At 41.0% G+C, this 20,017-nt stretch overlaps 2 protein-coding genes across 7 annotated transcripts; one reads left to right on the top strand and one right to left on the bottom strand.

Annotated features, from left to right (window-relative positions):
- Window positions 1-446: 446 nt before the first annotated feature.
- Window positions 447-12,300, bottom strand: PARP9 (poly(ADP-ribose) polymerase family member 9). 6 transcript variants are annotated; one of them, XM_082056233.1, is made up of 10 exons: window positions 12,192-12,300; window positions 11,611-11,762; window positions 9,166-9,998; window positions 7,535-7,762; window positions 7,237-7,455; window positions 5,953-6,028; window positions 5,099-5,473; window positions 4,159-4,307; window positions 2,623-2,797; window positions 447-1,454 (listed from the first exon to the last, which is right to left on the bottom strand). In XM_082056233.1, the coding sequence occupies exons 3-10, from the start codon at window positions 9,982-9,984 to the stop codon at window positions 1,147-1,149; spliced, it is 2,349 nt and encodes a 782-aa protein (XP_081912359.1). In that variant the 5' UTR covers window positions 9,985-9,998; window positions 11,611-11,762; window positions 12,192-12,300; the 3' UTR covers window positions 447-1,146. The 6 variants fall into 6 exon arrangements, with proteins under 6 accessions (XP_081912359.1, XP_081912357.1, XP_081912362.1 ...); XM_082056231.1 differs by having other exon boundaries at window positions 11,723-11,762; window positions 12,192-12,284; XM_082056236.1 differs by lacking the exon at window positions 12,192-12,300 and adding an exon at window positions 12,040-12,109 and having other exon boundaries at window positions 11,723-11,762.
- Window positions 12,298-18,777, top strand: DTX3L (deltex E3 ubiquitin ligase 3L). The gene is made up of 5 exons (XM_082056242.1): window positions 12,298-12,510; window positions 12,789-13,018; window positions 14,817-16,355; window positions 17,054-17,271; window positions 17,980-18,777. Exons 1-5 carry the CDS (start codon window positions 12,336-12,338, stop codon window positions 18,047-18,049), a joined length of 2,232 nt encoding a protein of 743 aa, XP_081912368.1. The 5' UTR covers window positions 12,298-12,335; the 3' UTR covers window positions 18,050-18,777.
- The last annotated feature ends 1,240 nt before the right edge of the window (window positions 18,778-20,017 follow it).

The raw sequence follows: 20,017 nt of genomic DNA, 5'->3' as shown, positions 1-20,017 counted from the left end.
ACAACAGCTAATCTTAACACTAATTTTTAAAATATTAATTTAAAACTAGTTTGCGATGGTTCAAAAATATTTTCCACTAGCAACCTCCCTTACAGTTCAGAATTAAGACTTTTAAAACAATTTCTTTTGCATACATGAGTGGTTCCTAGCACTATGACTATTATCTTGGGAGTCACAGATGCAGCACAAATGTGCTGGGAATTCATTAACAAATTATTTTGAAGAGTTTTCTTAAATACTCATTTCATCTATGTTTTGGGGTTCAGACTGCTCTCCATTAGCACAGTGCTTTATGAAATAGTGCTATATGTATGAAACAGTGCTATATGAAATGCTTTTCATATGACCTTGTCTTTGTTTTTTAATAGTTCTATGCAAGACTTTCTTCTCCCCAGATAATTACAGTTTTAACCATGGATGACTTCTCAATCCAGAAGATGACGTGATATTGACAGATAAGCCTTTATTTCTGTGTGACAACACTGTTATAAGCTGTTCAGGTGTTCAGTTTAGGCCATAACTGGTGGTTTTAAATGCTTCATATTAGACAAATCTGGTAGTAGCTCTTAGTTTGAGGCAACAGATTTGTTTTAAACCTTGCTAATTTCACAAATAGTTTCAGGCTTTAGTACAGAAGGTCTCCAAGTACCTGACAGCTGGACTGAATCCCCATTTACATTGAAATTAGTGTAAGAGCTCTTAGGCTTTTCTTTAGGTCACTACAGAAGCAATGTGAGGATATCTACAGTTGATACTGTAATCTTTAAAAGATATTGTTAAAGGTAGGTTAATTGAAGAGCAATTTCAAGCTGTAACTTGAACTAGTTCTCTAGTATTTTGTAGCCTTTCAAAGAGATTGAATACCACTGAATAATCTGAAGCTCAAATACAGTCCAAGTCATGTTCTTAAGACTATGTGGAAAAATAACAGGTTAGCTGACAGTGTCATTTGAAATTTTTATTTTGAATACATTTATCTGCAGTGTTCAGGATCTCTTAACTAGTGAAAACTGTAACAGCAACTATTGTTAGAAATTGTGAAGTATTGCCTCACATTTGTCATAACTATGTGTATTTAATAGCATGTCCCTAAGTGGGAAATGGCTTTCACCTGATACATTCACCTCTTTAAGTTTGCTGGTTTCCTCAGAAGGTCGCATAACTCTCCCTCACTGGGAAACAAGTCAACAAATATTGTGGAAGAGCCCCAACACCGTTGCAAATGACAAAGGTCTCAGGATTGTTTACATCATCTACTAAGCTGTCATAGACTTGAATGGCATCACCCTCTGCTGCAGGTGGCATAATGTAAGATGGCTTGCCTTGAGTGTAGAAGCCTGTTAATACATCAGCCTCAAACACATACATTTTAGAGTTTGTTTCCCACATGTTTTTACCCTCGATTAGGCCTTTTGGGTTCCTTTTAAAGTAGATGCCAGCGCCGTATTTTTGTTCTGGAAAAAAGAAAGAAAAAAATTTCAGAAGGGGGGGGGGAAGAAGCCTTTAACAATTGGTTCTTTTGGGGTGGTAGTACTAAGAGACTGCTTCTTGATTCAATATGACATTTTATGTTACTGCTTAACACGTGCCAACCTTTTGGAAGTAATCTGCGTTAATATGCTAGCACTGCCCTCCCATTGAAATAATAAGCAATGACGGCTGATGGCCATTCCGTTTTAATTGCTATTCCATTGATGATCATTTGGATTTAACTTAATCCAGTGATAGAAACGTTAAGATATAATGTATTTATAGAAACACTTCTGTCATCATGTACTAAGGAGTCTGATAAGCACCAGAGAAGGTAGGATTTTAATAATGCAAAGTACAAAAAAAACCCACCAAAAACCCCTTCAGTATTTATAAGGAGAATACTGCATAAAAATGCTATTACTGTATAGTGTGGAAAAGTGCAAAGAAAGGAAATTTGACTATCATCCTATTTATTACTTTGAAAGCATGAAAATGTGCCATGTATGTTGGACAGTCAAAGGAAGGCAAATCTTTTTGAACAGTTTATTGCCTGAAATCCCAATTCACGCTCTGCACTTATTGCAGGATGAAGCTTCTGCTTCTGAAAACGTGTCTACTACAGTATTTCATAGACACCATAATTTTCTTCCTAAGCGCACTCCGGTTTGAGTGGCAGTCTGCTCAGTCAGATCATGTGCTGTCTCTGATCACACCTGATCTGAGCAGAGGATGACGCTAAATAACCTTTAAAATACCTTCAAGTGTCAGTTGTTCTCTGATTCCTTTGAACATGTGTTAAACAACCTGCTGAATGCATGTTTGGGTAAGAAAATAAGGATGTTGTCTGTCTTTAAACAGCGACGCAACAAAATAAAACTTGGACATGGCATTATGTGTGTATTAACAACTCTGTCAGTGTCTGCACTAGGCTAGAATCCAGGCTTATCTTCCCAGAGCCTTACTGACTCTACAGTATCAGGAAGGAAAAACAGGAAGTTCTCACTATAGATAAAAAAGTAAGCTCATGTGACTCTAAATGCAGGTAAGAAACAGTTCTTGTTTAGGAACACCATTTTTTCTGATTTTTAATCCAGCTTTAGTAGTCAGTCACTGTTCATTTTGATTAAAGATGCCAAAGCAAGTTATTACCTGTTGGTGGAGAATACATCCTGTGAAAGCCAGTCTGGCACACCGAGCTGCAGAACTGAGCAGGAACATGCTGGTACAGCTTGGAGGTTATTTTGGATGTACCGTGTTTTTCTTCCATGTTTCTTTTCATTTGTTGGAATGCAGCAGATAAAAGAGGATTATATATCTTTTCAACCTGTAACATAAATAATAGTGTAGCATAAGCAAAAGGAGAGGAATATCCATGAAATCTGTGAGCGCTCTTGTTCAGGCTGTGTTCTTCAATGTAAGAACATGTGCTTTATGTTATATACATTGGCCACACAGCGGATAAGGTGTGTGAAGTGTGCAGCTATCGACAGAAAAAGCACCATGGCACTGTCCCATGCCTCTCACTGAAATCTGTGGGAATACATCCCAGTGTACTGATTTCCAGTTTTTGAGCTGTGCTGAACAGATTATCAACCATATGAGAGAATAAACTCTGTGAGTGCTTATTGTAAAGAACCGCAAGTGTCCTGTGAGATGTGGAGAACCTCAGCTCTCGATCAAAACTTTAGAGCTCTTGAGGGGGTTGAAAAAAGGGCCACAGATAAGAGGACCCTTGTGGTAGGTTGTGTGTGGAAAGCGTGGCAGGGTGCAGTGTAACACAACACAGAACTCCAGGTGAACTGGCCACGCTGCAGCTCTCACCGCACACCTGAGCGCCACAGGCAAAAGTCAGTGCCAGGGGCCTGCAAGGCCCTTGTCCAGCCACCCGTTCACACCAGACCTTTGGCTGCTCAGCTAAAAACAAGCAGGTGCTGAAGCACCATCAAGCTTCTGCTCTCCTAAAAGTCGTTTAACTGAGCTCTGAGCAATCCTGAGTGTAGCGCTGTTCTAAATTCTGATGTAGCTTTTGCATTGAGACTCAAAGTACTCAGTTCTGCAGATCAAGAAGCAGTTGCTTTCATCCAGTCGGTATTTGCCATTATTTCAGATAAATACCTTTCCTGTACAAAAGGCAGTTGGGCATGTGGCAGTCTGGTTTCCAGTTACTACTAGGCACACACATCCCTGTGTACAAACCTCTTTATTACTATGTTACTCCTCGCGGTCGGTAAAGCCCTGATATCCAAGCAAGATCCCAACTACAACACACTACTAATCAGATCATAACTCTGACAAATTCAGTTTCTAATTTTTAGTTTCAATCTCACAAGAAAGCAGAGACACTGCATTAGTGTCCTGGAGTATTGTACTCATTCTAAAATACCAATCTTATGTTTCTCTAGAGTCCTATAAAGGAACATTTGCAGCATGAAATAAGCAAAAGAATATACCGTAGAGTTAAAAGGACTTCTAAGAATTTAACCACACTTTTTGAGTGATTATTTGCATTACATTTAAAACATGTTTTATTAGGAGTAAAGACTATATCTATTTTAAGGATTAGGCTGATTTGATCTTAACTTTTAAAAGCAATATGTGGAAATAGTTAATCTTTAAGCGTATGTTAAACACATTAGTTCAAATATATTAGCTAAGATTTAGTTTTTCCATTAATACCCTCATTACCTTGAGAACATGAAGCCCAGCTTTTTCAAACTGTTTCTGTCTGTCTTTAAATTCCTGAAGGTGCGATTCCACCAGTGAAATCTGGACGCATTTAGTAGCATGTGTCTTGTGGAGGTGTCCTCCTGAAAGCTGACCTGCTTCTGGTTGGCCTGGATACAAATAATACAGTAAAATTTTCATGTATCATAATATCTGAAGCAAAAGCAAGGAGAAGGAATCCAATACTTTATTTTGGTAGTTTAGTCAAGGACAAAGAATGTTAAATATTCTCCAAAGTAATGCCAGAGGCTAATATTGAGCAGGACTGATAGCTATATATTAATTTATTCATTTTTTTCTACATTTATTAAAGAAACCAGAGAGAGAGAACCAAAGAAAAGCAATTTATCTTCTCCATTACATCCCTCCACAGCCCAGCTTTCATATAATAATATCTATATTGAATGACTATACAAACACAAGGAAAAACAGATCACTCAGAAGCTTTTTGTAATGCCACTGGTCTATCAACTCTTAATGGAAGTCAAGGACTCTGCAGAACAAGTCCACTGGTGGGTCCTGGAACAGTGGTCCAGCTGTAGCTAGAAGGAGGGCTCAGCAAAGTTATGTGTTAATTAAATGCAAATTTTCTAAGTCTCCAGTGGGCAGGTTGTGAAGTGAAGCTGTCCTGGAGGAAGCTGGTGTTACAGCTGGCTGTACAGCAACACCAGCCGCTGTATAAACTCTGCCCTTCTGGGAGTATCACTGAGTAACCAAAGCTACCAAATGGTCTTGCAGGGGTTTATTTGATAGAAGTACAGTAATGTCAGTAACTAAAGCAACACTCTATGTGTGTGAACTGAATGTACCTCTGTCCAATCTCAGCATTATAGGTATGTGTTGCTTCATACTTGACCTTATTTAGGCACTTATTTACTTAATGAGTCACTTATTTACATACCCATTAACAACAGCAGTTCCTCTTGTTTGGCTGTGGTCTTCTCTTGCATACGAAGGAGTAATTTCTCAGTTGTGAGCACTGCATCAATCACAGCATTGGGAGGGCCCTGAAATTCCAGTGTTGCTTTCCCATCTCTCACGTCTTCTGATACACATACGCCAGAGTGCTGCTCTCGAGATAGTTCTGCAAACTCTTTTTTACCAAGGCTAAAAATATAGTTGTTTTCAATAACAGCCCGGTGCCTTTCCTGAATCTGTACGATGCTTTGGATCCACGATTCTGCTGCTTCCAATGCTGTACGTGTGTTCCCTTTAAGTTCAATAGACAGTTCATTATTTGCAGTGTGTTTTATGCTTTGGCTGCCTGACTCTGGACCTGGAAGAAAGATTATTATTTTTTTTGTTTAATACAAGTGCATTGGAAGAGCAAAGAGCTTTCAAGTGCTGTCATGAATTCCTATATGTAATGCAAGGTGTACAGTGCAAGAAACACATTACTCTTCTGGTATGCTCAAAAAAAAGATCTAAGAAGATTCCTGGAAATAAAGTTTCCAGGGAAAAAAAAAAAAAACAAACAACAGCAAACACATACACATGCAGAATTTGTTTGCCTTCCACTAAATGACTTCCAACAAGTTAGGCACTGGTGATGATCTTTATGCTTCAAAATCTTATAAGGGACTGGCCAGTTCCATTCCTATTCATGCAAAAATGCAAAGCACTCATACATTTTTGCCTCCCCCTTTCCCCAGGATGCATTTGCAAATACTGAGTTCTTTTTAAAGGAATGTGATTTCAGATTCTCAAATCTGGAGCGCTTGTTTACTTGAAATGCCCCTTCTGTGCATTACTTACTCAAATGATCGTTTCTGTTGTAGCATTGATTTTTTTCCAGTTTGTCTGCTGCTGAATAAAATTTGCTCAGGAAAGCCTTAAAAGAGAAAAGTTTAGGAGCAGTTTGCAATCTCTGTTGTCAAATATGCAATTTCTCTCTTCAGAACTTTGTTAGATGAGCAGTTTTCAGCTATAGTTATAACCCTACCGCCCCCAAATTCTGAAATTATGTTAACAGCTGGCATTTGTCAGCTTTTCTCAAAATGTTATTCCTGACAATATCAAATGCCTCCCTGTTCTTCTACATCTCCTACGGTAAGACACCTTACACACTGAATGGCACCTTTACCACCTCGTTGTGGTTGTGGCATAACTAGAATTCATGGAACCACTGTAGATAAAAGGTCTTCATTATTTGCAGATTAATGCTGGTGAATCCTTACTCAGTTTTAAAACCCAGACTATTCCCCTGCCCCAAAGCTCCTCTTTGTGACCACACATGGAAAGCTGCTGAGAAGCACAACTCTACTAGGCAGTGGATTTGGCATCTGACAAATTGCCTTGCCTTCTTTTTTCAGCAAAAAGAATTTCTGCTGTGCCCTGGTTATCAAGGCATCAAGTGATGAGCACATTGCTGTCATACAGCTTCCTTTAGAGTTTATGGGACTGTAGAATCGGAATGGTTTGGGTTGGAATGGACATTAAAAATCATCTAGTTCCAACCCTCTTCCACCTAGTTCTTGCATCTGTTGAAAGAATGGGTGGTTGAAGTTATATGGGAACAAAAGCAAACTCTGTGCTTTTATAATAGATGGCTAAACTCTCTAAAATAGTTGTGTATTAGTCACATCAGCCAAACATTCAAAAGCTGAAAAATGGCACTCTGCAGTTGAAATTATCCATTCTATGTTTGCAACCCTTCTATCTAGTTAGGTCATCTAATGTGCTGATAGTGTTTTGCTCGAGGAACTTTATATTAAAAAAAAATTGTTACAAAAATTCCAAAAGAGGAATAAGTTTATCCCCTAATGAGTCAGGAGTAGACTCTTATAAATTCTCTGACAATCGTGAGAATTTCAGAGCGCCTTCCCCTTGTTATCAGATCACAGGGTGAAGACTTCTGGTTTAGTGAAGAGAAAATAAAGATTAATAATAGCTGTTAATGAGATAAATAAATTCATAAAGGGACCTGCTGCTCACAAATGTTATAAGTAGTACAGAATTCAGATTATCTTAATTTGTAGTCATCTATGGGAATATTTTTAGTTTGGGGTTTTCCTTATTGGTAGTTAGCAAATTTGTTACCTGACAGCCATAGTAGTCATCTTGGCACAGGACAAACTGCACATCTATCTTTATCTCAGGGTGAGCCATGCCAAAATTTAAAACCTCTTCAATCATGATCTCTGCCACTATATCAACAGGCAGCATTGATGACCAAATCCCATTTGCTGGAAAAGAAACTGAGGAATGCTCATAGCCCTGCAAGGAACACAGGCATCTTGTCACAACAGCTTTTAATTCCTGCAGGAAAAACAAGTGTTTTAGTCCTCACATCACTCAACATGAAAATCAATTCAAATCCAATCTAACTGATCATCACCTCACACAGTAACACTCTGTGGTGGTATTGTGGCTGTACGATGTGCAGTACAAACACACAGGGTAGATTATGTCCTTTTGTAAATACGACTGGCTTATAAGACGAAGAATATCTAAGAGAAGCCTTAAGTTCATCCTGAAGACCTGAACCTGCTTTTTGCAGCACTCCTCTTGAAATTGGAGAGTCAGGGTCGCCACTCACAGTCACAGAATTAACAATAGCTGTAGTCTGGAAGAAAAGAGTGCAAAGTTTGAGTATGCTTCAAGTTTACTATTTGCAAGCTTTGCTACTATAGACAGCAATCTTTCTAGGGACAAATCCTTTCAAAAAGCCTGTCTGCAGCACATCAGGTGTTTGAAAGGTTCTTTTACTACTTCTAAGGGCAGTGCTGGAATACACCCAAGTACGCACCTTCGGAAGCCAACAGCATGCATAAGACTTGTTCAAGTCATCAGAATATATTCAACAGAATTATTTCCACAGCTATAGAAGTGACCCATAGGCACTTCATCAAATGCAATTCTGCAGGCAATTATCTCTATCTCTGCAGGAGAGAAGGATGGCTGTGTCTGCAATCCCAGCCCACGCAGATGTCCCCCACCTTAGGGCAGCAAGCACCCGTCACCAAACTAGCAGGGTCAGTGCACGCAGGGGAACTGCAAAGCTGTGGTTCCTTCCAATTCCCAACGGAAACAGCAGATTCCCATAGCAGGTCTTCTGTATTCCAAATTAAATATGTAAAAGGCAAAAAAACTGTTTACAGAATGCTGATAACAGCAGTAATTGTTCTAACTTTAGTTGTTGAAGATTATCTAAATATACGAGATTTTGGAGCATATTTTCCTCAGTCTTGAGGGCATGTGGCATCTTTCAATGCTGTAGAAATGGTTAATCAAATTCCTCACAGTGTCAACTTTGTGATCCTTTGCTCTCACCTCAAAAAAAATGAACTTCCTATTCAATTAAGATACTTCTTTGAAATAAAAGTTATTAATGTTTTAAAGATACGGTATTTGCTAAAAGCAAATGCCATCCCTGTGATGTAGCTCCCAGTCTAAGAGCTCTGCTGGATTACTATGACTAAAACCATATTTTGCATCAGATTTTCTAGCTAAAAAGTTAAATGAATCCATTTCAATGATGCACTGTTTAAAGATAAGGTGCACCTCATCTGTATAAGTTATTTTCAGCCGTTCTAGTGTTTACTGAGTAATTCCAGTAGTGACACCTGTGAGAACATAAATTATAGGAAAAAAAGCAGGGCAAAAAATAAGAGTAGACTTTTAGGGAATGCATAATAAAATGTGAACTCCCATAATGTTATAATAAAATAAAATAAACATTAACATAAGGATATGTTATTATTAACCATTCAATCTTTAGCTGCTTCCTCTAATCCCATAACAGCATGTGTACCAAAAAACCCAAAACAAAACACATGTTTAATACCCATTCAGAAAAAAACACTTAACTCCTTGCCACTATAATTTATTTACCATTTGCAAATTCTCATTGGCATGAGAAGATAACTATTTAGTGGACTGATACAATATGTATTATGAACTTGGGCTCCAAATCCTGCAAAGACTTGGGGGCAACTCCATGCTCAACATATTACAGGACAGACTTACCTTCTGTTCTTCCATGAGTCCTTTTATGATGTGCAGGCGAATGCCTCCAACTTCAATGAAAGGTGAAGGCTGGCTTGGTGAAGCTGGCAGAGTTTCCTGAAGTGAACTGGTATCACCCAGAAATTTTTCACAGGCCTTCTTCATTTCTGCAACCGCAGGCTCAGCAATGTTCACCAGGCGGATTTCCCTGAGACAGCATGGTGGACTTGCCTCAACAAATTCTTTTATAGCCAACACCATCACTTGAGCACACAAGTTGATCGGGAAGCCAAAAAGACCTGAACTCACTGCTGGGATAGCCACAGACCTTATAGTATTTTCTGGAGCAGTAACATACTTCAGAACATTCACAACAGCTTCCTGAAGTAGGTCACAACACCTTTCCTTTTCATAACTGTTCCACCTTGGACCAACTGCATGAATAATTTTCTTACAAGGAAGCTTCCCTCCACCTGTCACTGCTATTTTGCCAGCTGTGAGTATTCCATGCTTTTTAATATGAAGAGTGCTCTGCTCTTGTATTTCTGGCCCTCCAGCTTCTACAAGGGCTAAAGCGAGGCCTCCTTTATGATCTAGGCGTTCGTTGGCTGCATTCACCAAAGCATCGGCCTTGTGTCTTGTGAGATCATCCTTACAAACACAAATGTCAATTCCCTGCTTTAGTTTTTTCCTGTATACTTCAATGGTGCACCCTGTACTTTTGAAGGTCAATGTACAAGCAAACTTTTTGTAAATGAGATTACTTAGACAGTTCTCTCTTCTCTTAAGAACTTCATAGGCATCTTTATTGATGGGGATCATCAAGCTGTCCTCATCCATTATGATGCTTGGCTCTAGGATACAGAATAATATAATGTGAAATCCAAGATACTGCTGTCGAAACATCACTTTTTATATAGAAGTGTGGTTTATAGCTCTCAACTTTATCCTATTGTCATCACTTACTAGTACTTTTGGCATAGCACCTTCTCTCTCCCTTTTTCATAGACTTGGAAAGCCCAACTAAGCAAAGAAATCAAGGCCTCAAGTGCTGTTCATTATTCTGTTCAAATTAACCTCCCCATCTATTACAGTGGCTCCTTTCTCACCTTTCCTCAAGACCTTCTATTTCCTTCCAATGCCTGATGAATCACAGCAGTATGAGTTTCAGGAAAGTGTAAAGTTCAAGGGCGCTCTGTCAGCTTAACCTACTGGGATTCTGAGAAACAACCAGTATCATGCTGTCCACCCTTTCCTGTAAGCGTGCAAATACTTTCAGTTTCATCTTCTCAATCAACAACCAGCTCGGTTCTAGGAAATGAACAAAGGCAGCTGCTGCTCAGTGTCCTCAGAGAGACCACTCACCCTCCTCTGAAGTAGTCAGTCTTCAAGATTATCTTCTTGTGACCCAGCAGATGTCAGACCTCTCTTTTTCCTACTGTTTATTCTCCCCACCATTAGGCTGACACAACCATTTTCAGGGACATATTCTTAAATCAATCAGTGATATAATCTTAATTTAAAACAAACAAACAAACAAACAACAAACAAAAACCACCACACCACAAAACTTAATTTGATTCAGAGCACCAACCTCAAAGACTGATGCAGCAGCACAACTGAGTGGGCTAAGAATAAAAGGTGATGAGAAAAAACAGAGCAACTAGGAGAGGAATATCTTCAAAAGACATGCTGTTACAGGGCTTTGTTAACTGGCCGCAGTGCCACTGTGACACTGTGCTGCATTTGCCACTAAAACTCCCGCTGAGAAGGCAAATGTGAAAAGCCACGCTGTAATCAGGGCTTCAAAATGCTTGTAAAAGCAGAAAACACTATTTTATTTCCCGTCTGAGCTTGTTTTGCTGAGACGGCTGAAGCCGGACTCTGCCCTCTCCAGGGCGTTCATAGCATTTTGTTATCAGTTTCCAGCAAGGTCCTGGGTACCCCAGGCCTTGGCAGAGTCGGTAACTCACGGCAGAGGAACACTTGCTGATAAATTCTTGAACCCGTGACACTGAGATATTACGCTGAGTTTTGTCTTTAATTCTGTGGCTCTTCCTAAAGCACATGAGCAAGTTCCTTCTTTGTAAGGACCTTAAAAATTCAGAAGTGCTTTCTAAACCACTTTTTTTAGGAAGCGAAAATAACAGTAAAGAGTATTTATATTTCGTATGGTTTTTATTTTATCACTATGGCTATACAGCCCTCTCCTGGCAGATGGCAGCAGTACTATATGTAGTAGCTATGTTAACCAACATAAATAAATTTACAGAAGTTAAATCAAACTTTTCTGTGGGGTTTGCTATGTACTTGTGAAAAGAGTCTAACGCTTTGAACTCATCAGGTATACACGCTGATTCATCAAAACACTTGTGAGCTCTTCCTTTTAAAAGAGAAATGCAAACAAATCCTGTTGAAGTAATGAATAATAATATTGATTCACAATCGTATCTAATTCATACATACAGGTCGATTTTGGCTATTCCACGCTGATGTTCTTCTGTTTGCTGGCTGTAGCTGGCAATTTTCAACTTAAACACAGGAACGCACTTGGCAGATGGCTAAATGAGAGGCTTACCTAAACCCGGCTTCTCTTTGGAGGCCCCTGGAATGTAACTCTGTTGTAAAAATAAAATTAAAAAAAGAGAAAAGACACGTTATTGCCCGATGGGCTCTGTTCTTACTCGAGCAGCTCTGTTGCAAGCAAAACCGGCAGCACCACCTTCTCAAAAATTTGCGCTAAGTTTTCTAGTATTTAAAATGCTGTACAGAGGTGAAATGCCGGTGACCGGACCGCTGCGGGTCAAGTTACCCACAGCCTCCTCCGGGAAATTTTACCTCGTCCCCAGAGCCAGGCCAGAGAACGGCCGGGTTTGTTTTCTCTTTCCCCAGTACCTCAAACCCGCCAGCCGCGTTAAGTCCCAGCCGCGCCGGCCCGGCCTGTGGCACTTCCAGCCGCCGCTCCCGGGCCGGTGAGGGAGCGGCTGCCCAGCCGAGGCCGCCCCGCGGGGGCAGGCACCACCCGGCCCCCCGCCCCGCTGTGTTACCTGGAAGATCCCCATTGACGAGCGCTGCGCGGCGCCGCCGTTCGTTCCTCAGCGCCGGGAGCTGGAGCCGGGCCCGGGGCGGGGAAGCGCGGCCCCGAGCGGCGGAGCGGGAAACGAAAGCGAAAGCGGGCAGCGGTGGGAGTCATGGCGGCCTCGCCGCTGCTGGTGCGGCTCTGCCCCGCGCCCGACGCCGGCGAGAAGCCGATGCTCAAGCTCCACAGCTACTTCCAGTCCGGGAAGCGGTCGGGGGGCGGCGAGTGCGAGGTGCGGGCGGGCCCCGAACCCGGCACCTACTGGGTGGACTTCCAGCAGGAGCGAGGTACGGGGGCGGGGGGCTGGGACGGGCGGGCCTCGGGTGCCCCTGCCGCCGGCACTGAGGGGCGGTTGAGCCCCAGAGCCCCGGGACAGGGGGTGTTCGCACCGCAGGTCCCGCAGCCCTGTGAGTGGGCGGGAAATGGCCGCCGGGGGAACCATCTTGCGCCCCTGGGCGGGCAAAGGGTGCGGGGCAGAGGGCAGGTGGTCACTGTGGCCACTTGTAGCCATCAAGCTGTCAGGTGGCTTCATCAGCCTTTTCTGCCTGTCCTCAAATTCCTGCAGATAAGAAGAGCGTGGAATCCCGCACAGATCACGTCTTGGAATTTGGTGGCAGACGTTTGAATATAGTCATCCAGCCAGGAGAAGGGGACCTGGACAAGGGCCATCTCACACAGCAGGTGTCCCCCAGCTCCTCAGACTCTTCCAGCGCTTCCCCACCGCCGCAGAGGTTGGAGGAGCAGCAGGCAGCTGAAGGCCATGGGGACACGGCAAGAGAAGTCATTACCAACAAGGTACATGGGGAAGAGCAGTAACAAGCAGTGTCACAGCCTGCCCCCCTTGTAGTTCCACAAGTCCTTTGCGTTGCTTCATGTTGCACTTCAATATTTGATGTCAAGCGAATGTCAGTCACATTATATGAGTCAGTAGAGTGGGGGTGAGGAGCGGCTTTTGGGTGCTGGACCACAGGTCATCCACATGTTACCTGGCAGCGTGTTTTCCTGCGTGGCTCTGGCGTGTGCCAACCGCTGCTCCCCAGAGCAGAGCCCTGGCAGGTTTCGGGGGTACCATGCACCAAGGACTGCTCCCAAAAGCTGGAAGGGTTGTATGAGATTTGGATCGCTTCCTGCTATGCAGACCTCTAACACTATTTCAGCATGTTTTGCACCCTTGAACAGCCCTATTTACTTCCATCCCTTATCTCAGTGTTAGAAAATCCGCTCTAGCGAGGTGTAACGTTGTTTCAGACACTTAAAAGTTATGCAGAAAAGATCAGCTGTGCGTTAGGGACAGGGAGCAGGGCCAGGCTACATCTTATGTGATGTGGATGTGTCTCTACTGTGACACACCTGGCCCAGAGGGTTTACCCTGCTTTACGTAGTAGCATAGATGTGGCTTTTTGAGCATGTGCTAATGTAGTTATTTGGTTATTTGACATGTGCAGCAGTATACTGCAAGTTTCTTTCTGTGCAAAGTAGCTATGTCAACATGTTTGTTAATATTTTTCAAAATCCTGTTTTCTGCCTTAACTCCGAGTTACTGAAATGTGACTTTTAAGAAGCTTTTAAGGAAAGATAGTAGAGATAACTATAAAGCCTTACACAACTAAAGAACAATGTCATATAACTTACATGTGCTGTTAAAACATGTTGTGTCTGTGTCACCCAACACTAAGGGGACAGACAGGGTCGTTTGGAGTTCCATGGCAGAGTGATGACAGCACTAAGTTTTAGTTACAATTAAAGCTTTATTTTATTTTTAATAGGATCTTATGATGAGCATAGAATTAATGATCAGAATAGCACAGGATTTCTACATGCAGAATCAGTGTAGTCCCATTTTATAAGCAGCAGAGCAGGGAATTTTATAGCACAGCTTAGCTTATGGGTTTTAATCACCTGGACCCTCTGCGGGTCCTGTCAAATCTTAACACTTGGCTTGCCCTATCGATGTAACAAGCATAATCTAGACTTTTATTTTTCTGGTAGACTCTTTTTCTTTTTTTAGACAGCGCTCTGTGTGCTGTTACGCTTCCCAGTTCTGTGGTGGGGTCATCGCCACCTGGTTGGCGGGATGCCGGGACCTTCAAGGCCGGCAAGGAGTGGAGGAGTGGGCCCAGTGCCCAGGAGCCTTGAGGATGACAGGGAGGGGAAGTAAAAATCTGTTTGCTTTGTCTGTTTGGTGCGCAGGACCTTCAGGGCCTGATAATGAGGGGAAAAGGGACTAATACATGACTGGCTCGGTCAGAAGGAATGGCCGTTCACCTTATAAAATGGTGTTAGTTGTGGTAATTGTATTACCAGAGGTCAGGAGCTGGGACGTACTGATCACAGGCTCAAACTAAGTAGCAAAGTTATTGTCTTTGTTCTCACAGTGCTGATAACATTAACAAATTTCATTTTTGCTGCTGACTTACAAGTGGTTTGCTTTACCTACATGTGTAATGTCAGTATACATGACAGAAAAGAAACACTATGTCTATTGTAGTCTGGCCCTACTGAGGCGTCTAGAGCTTTTCCTCACTCAAAATACAGAAGCAGCAAGCAAAGAACCTTACAAAAAACAAATACTGACTTCTTGTCTTCTCTCTAGATATTTCTTACGGTATCCGCAACTTTGAATACCAGTATGTTCACTAAGCAGCAAAGGGAAAAAATTACCATTATATGCCCAAATTTAAAAAGAGAAGGAAATCCTGATATTGACGGCTCTGAGAAATTAACAGGAGATTTTACAGATATTGAAAAAGCTTATCACTACTTTAAGGATATCCTCGCAGGCAATGACTCAAACCACGATTTTTCACATTCTGAAAGTAAAAATGGTTTGGAAGATCAAAATGATCTGAATACTGAAGACACGAAGGAGTTTACAGTTCAGTCAGCTCTTTATGAATATTTCAGTCATACCTGCAAAAAAGAAATCCAAAAGCTACATGAAAAATTTGGAGCATGTATAAGAAGTAAAGATTGTTATGATGGAATCACATCACTACATTTGATTTTTGATAGAAGCCCTACGTCGATACAGGAAGCTAATGATTATTTTATCAGAGCTTTTCAGAAAAGTGTAAAAGATCTGAAACAGGAAATAATTCCCATAACAAACTTTTACACAGTAAACAAGACAGTAATGGAATTAAATGCTAGGTTTAGTAATCTTATTGCTAAAGAGGAAGGGAAACAATTGCTACTGCGTGGTCCAGTCAATGAGATTTTAGCTGCCAAAAAATTTCTAGCAGAGGAAGGTGAGAACAGCCAAGCTGAAAATAATATGAAAATATCATCTGAACTGTACAAATACAGGAATGGAATTGAAGTTGATGCTTCTGTGTTTAAATTGTTGGAAACAATATTAAGCAAAGAAATTGAAGACATTGAAGACAAATTTGATACCGTAATAAAAAAGAACAGTTTGTGTGGCCAGAAGATGCTCATAAGATTTGTCCCTAAGATCAAAACTTCTGATATGTCTTCACATGCTACTGAAAGTTTCATCACTGCATTTCAGAATGCCTCTGCCATGTTAAGAGAAAAACTTATCAGCTTGAAGCTTTCAGAACATCAGAAGAAAATATTAAATATGCTACTTAATGAAAAACAATTGGAAGATCTGCATGTAAAACTGAAGAAGAAGGAAGGCAAATTCATCTTAAGTGGTTTACCAAAACAACTTCATGCTGCTGAAAAGCACATTATGAGTCTTCTTAACATTGAAGAATCAACGCAAAATAAAAACAGGGCAGCACCGTTCTCTGATCTCAGCCATCAAGAATCTACAAGAGTGTCTGAGAAGAAATACAACAGCAGGCAGAAGAATCATCTTTCTTCTGAAGGAGGGGCTAAGGCAAAAGCAGAAGAAGACGACAAAGATATGTGTCCTATTTGCATGGAGCAAATCAATAATAAAGAAGTACTGAGAAAGTGCAATCATGCATTTTGTAAAGTTTGCATTGACGTGGCCATGAGTTACAAGCAAGCTTGTCCTGTTTGTAACACCGTCTATGGACTCGTGGAAGGAGATCAGCCAGAGGGAACAATGTCATTTAGAACGATGCATTCCTCTATCCCTGGTTATCCCGGTTGTGGTACTATTGAGATTACATATAGTATGCGCGGTGGTATTCAAACTGTAAGTATATTTAAAGATTCATAAAAGATATTTCTCCCACAACAAAACTGATACTGAATATAAAATTAACTATTTTTCCATCATTCTAATGCATGACCAGGAGAGACATTTCTTTGTTCTGTCCAAATCTGCAGGTGCTGAATTCAGCATTTTGGGCTGCAATTAAGTAACATAGTAGGAATTAAATAGTAAATGGTAGCCCTCCATCTTATATGCACCAGGACAGAGCTACCTGTCTCTAATTTGTACATTAGGAATAGCTGAACTGAAATCTATGGAGTGATATAATGTAAACAAAATTTTATGAGTATAATTAGGATTCTCTGAGGCATTGGACAGAAATGAATAGTGGGCTGGCTTGTAAGCTTTCCAGGTGAGAAATCAGCTTATGTTACGTGCTTAGAGTCATGATGAGGACTGAAAATGCAATAAATGAAGAAGCTGGGGGTGAGATTGCATGCATTTGGGATAGCAAAGAGAAAGAAAATATTTTAAATAACAATGGATGCATGAGTGATGACAAGAAAATGTGATTGAAACTTACACGAAACTCCTCAAAACAGTCATCAGTCATGCTCTGTCCTTTCTGAATCAAAGACAGGATTAAAAGTATTGTGAAAGCTGGGATGTGTAATTTTCACACTTTCAAAGCATTTATGATACACAATGTGGTTTTGTTTTGTTTTTCTGCAAAACAGAAGAACCATCCAAACCCAGGGAAACCTTACGGTTCAACTTCTCGAACAGCATATTTACCTAACAATAAAGAAGGGCAAGAAATTCTGCAGCTCCTCCAAAGAGCCTTTAATCAAAAATTGATTTTCACAGTGGGGCAGTCACGTACTACTGGTGCACAAGGTGTTATCACATGGAATGATATTCACCACAAAACTTCTAAAACTGGAGGACCTACCAAGTAAGTAGTCTTCTGTTTCTGTAATTTTGTTGCTACTCAGGTGTGTCAGGAAGGCTACCCTGAATATTTTCCGCCTTAGAGCTTTCTGATTTTGCCACTGGCAAAGTGATTGTGGAATGCCCTATGGACCCAGACATGTGGATCCATATTCACCAATTTGGAGAGTTGGAACAAGGGTGACCCGAGTCTTCGGTTGCCCCTCAGGCCACTCATTCACTAGTGAGTTGTGTAAAGCACCTACTCAGTTAATAACTGCTGTGAAAAAAGTATCAGTTCTGCTTTATCCCCCCCGCTGCCCAAGTGCTCTCTGTACTTATCACTTGCTTCGTGCACGCTTTTGGTGATATGCTACTTAAAATCCAGGGGGGGACATTACATTTGTGTTTTGAATGCTCACTTGGTTATGCTTCAGGTTTGATTTTTAGAAAGAAGCACACCCAAGCACGCTTCCATTTTCAAGTGAGACAGCAGGCAGCTTTGAAAATCAAGTTCTTAGTGTCAGCAGCTGCTTTTTTAAAGTTTATGGTTTTACCCTGTCTGTACCACCTCTCTGACCTGTAAAATAGGCTCTGTTGTCCCCCATAGAGTAAGAATTAAGTGCATCCAATTTGTAAAGTGTTTTAAGATATTTTGATGAGAAGGTTCTGTAGAACTGTCATGTGCTTCACTGCAGAAGTAGCCCAAACAATTATTTTCTTTTTCTCCTAGTTTTGGTTACCCTGATCCTCATTATCTGCGGCGGGTTCGATCAGAATTGAAAGCAAGAGGAATTGAATAGAGAAATTTATCGACTGCCAGCTCTTAAGTGTAATAACTGAACATGTAGCAATTAATTTGCTATCCAAGCACTAAGGAGAAAGAAGTTACTTTGTTCTGCTGCTGTACTTAAATCACTTGTCATTTTCCCGTCAGCTAAAAACCACGATCTTTTCTCATCAAATGATATCTGTTGTTTTTACACATAATTTGCTTCCTCGAATAATGCTTCTCTATATGTGTAACCTTTACAGAATTTTGGTCTTGTAAGTCCAGCATCAGTACTTATTGCACTTGTCAAATATCAAATTGTGTATCATATTTTACCAGTGAATGTGATGTGCACTTTTTCCCACAAGTCTTCAGCCTGACCACCAAAACAGATAGATCCACTCCTGGCTTTTATTTGATCAAACGCTTTGTGTTATTCCATCTGTCATCATGTGTACCATCATGTAACCCATCTGCTGGAAGGATTTTATACAGCTGTTAGAGCATCAGCTGTTTGCAGCTGTGATCTTTTGCTTCTTTTCTTTTTCAGGATAGAAATGACATTTCCATTGCTTCCAATATGTGGTTTAAGTATTATGAAGATACTTCATTACTACTCTGCACTAAATAGCCTGCTAATTACTTTTATGGTGGTGTGAAACAAATAGCTTTCACTTAATGCACTAACAATTATGGCTGCATTAAACCATTTTTGTTTGGCTATTCAATATAACTAATAAATAAAATATAAAAATACCATCTGCTTAGTTCTGCATTTTTCTGTACAGGTTATTCCTCCTGTTTTAGATACGTATAGTTGTACATTATTTTTAAATTTAGAAGCTTCCCAGCAAGGCCATGATTTGGGGTGATTTGGCCCCCGTGGCACCTCCTTTTTCTTTTTTAAGGATCCCACATTGTGAACAGGCAGTACTGCTTTACCACCTTTGCTTTCAGTTTTCTTCATATTGGTTTCTGTGTGGGTTGAGATGACTTTCCCACTGTGGTTCTGTTTTCCTGTATTTGTTTTCACATTTTATGCTATTTTGAGTTTCCTCCCTTTTCTGTGCAGTCAGATACCAACATTCCAGTTGTTTCCAAGTGACCTTGCTTTTGTGCATGCCGAAACAAGCTGTAAAGGTCGAATTTCCCCAAATTCTTTCAGTCCCTTTTTTCCCTTTCTGTCCCCAAAAGCCAGTTCAACGATGTTAGACAATGTCTGACAATTCACCAGCTCCAGTTTAATGTGTGGCAAAGTTTTGCAGGCTGAGTTTTGCAGCAGAGGCCTGTTAAGTGTCACTGAAAGCTCCCGAGCCTTTACCCAGTAACCAGCCATACAGACCTTTACTTCCTAATCTCAGACAGTCAGTTTAGGAACAAATCTACCCAATTTGCAATCAAAGCCAGGTATTTTGCCTGGGTTACAGCAAGGGAGGAGAGCATGCACCTGGGTAACTGTTGAGGGAACAGTGCAGTAGGAAGCAAAAGATGAATCTGCCCCCTGAGGAAAAAAAAGGCACCTCCATGGGTCTGCTCAGCAGTGTGATGACACCTGTATTTATCTGGCATCCACTTGTGCTTATATGTAGTGACATTTGGGTATTATCCATTTCCTCAGCTTTCAGTGAAGTTAGGGGTGTAAAATGTTCGTTTACCTGCTATCTCAGTGTCTCCTATTTAGGCACATTAATAAAATACACAGCAAGAAACAGCTGAAAACTGTAACCTTCTGCAACCTGAGCACTCCGTTGGCCATGTCCCAGCTAGCTGACAACGTTGGCCTGGGGAAAATACTCTTAGCGTTGCAATCCTGCACAGCAGTACAAGTATTTCCCATGGAGAATGTCGGAAGCGGGTGATTTTGGTTGTGTCACGACTCGATCTGAACGCATAACGCAGCGAGAAGCGAAGTGTGTATTATCTGGTGCCTGATCATTTTAAGTTCAGGCATTTAAAATAGCCGCATTTGTAAAATGGGCTTCTCGTCCGCCCCTGCGTA

This window comes from Streptopelia decaocto, assembly GCF_964273445.1.
Source record: "Streptopelia decaocto genome assembly, chromosome: 6".
NCBI lineage: Eukaryota > Metazoa > Chordata > Aves > Columbiformes > Columbidae > Streptopelia > Streptopelia decaocto.
Note: the sequence above shows the minus strand (reverse complement) of the source record. Positions and strands in the feature narration are given on the sequence as shown.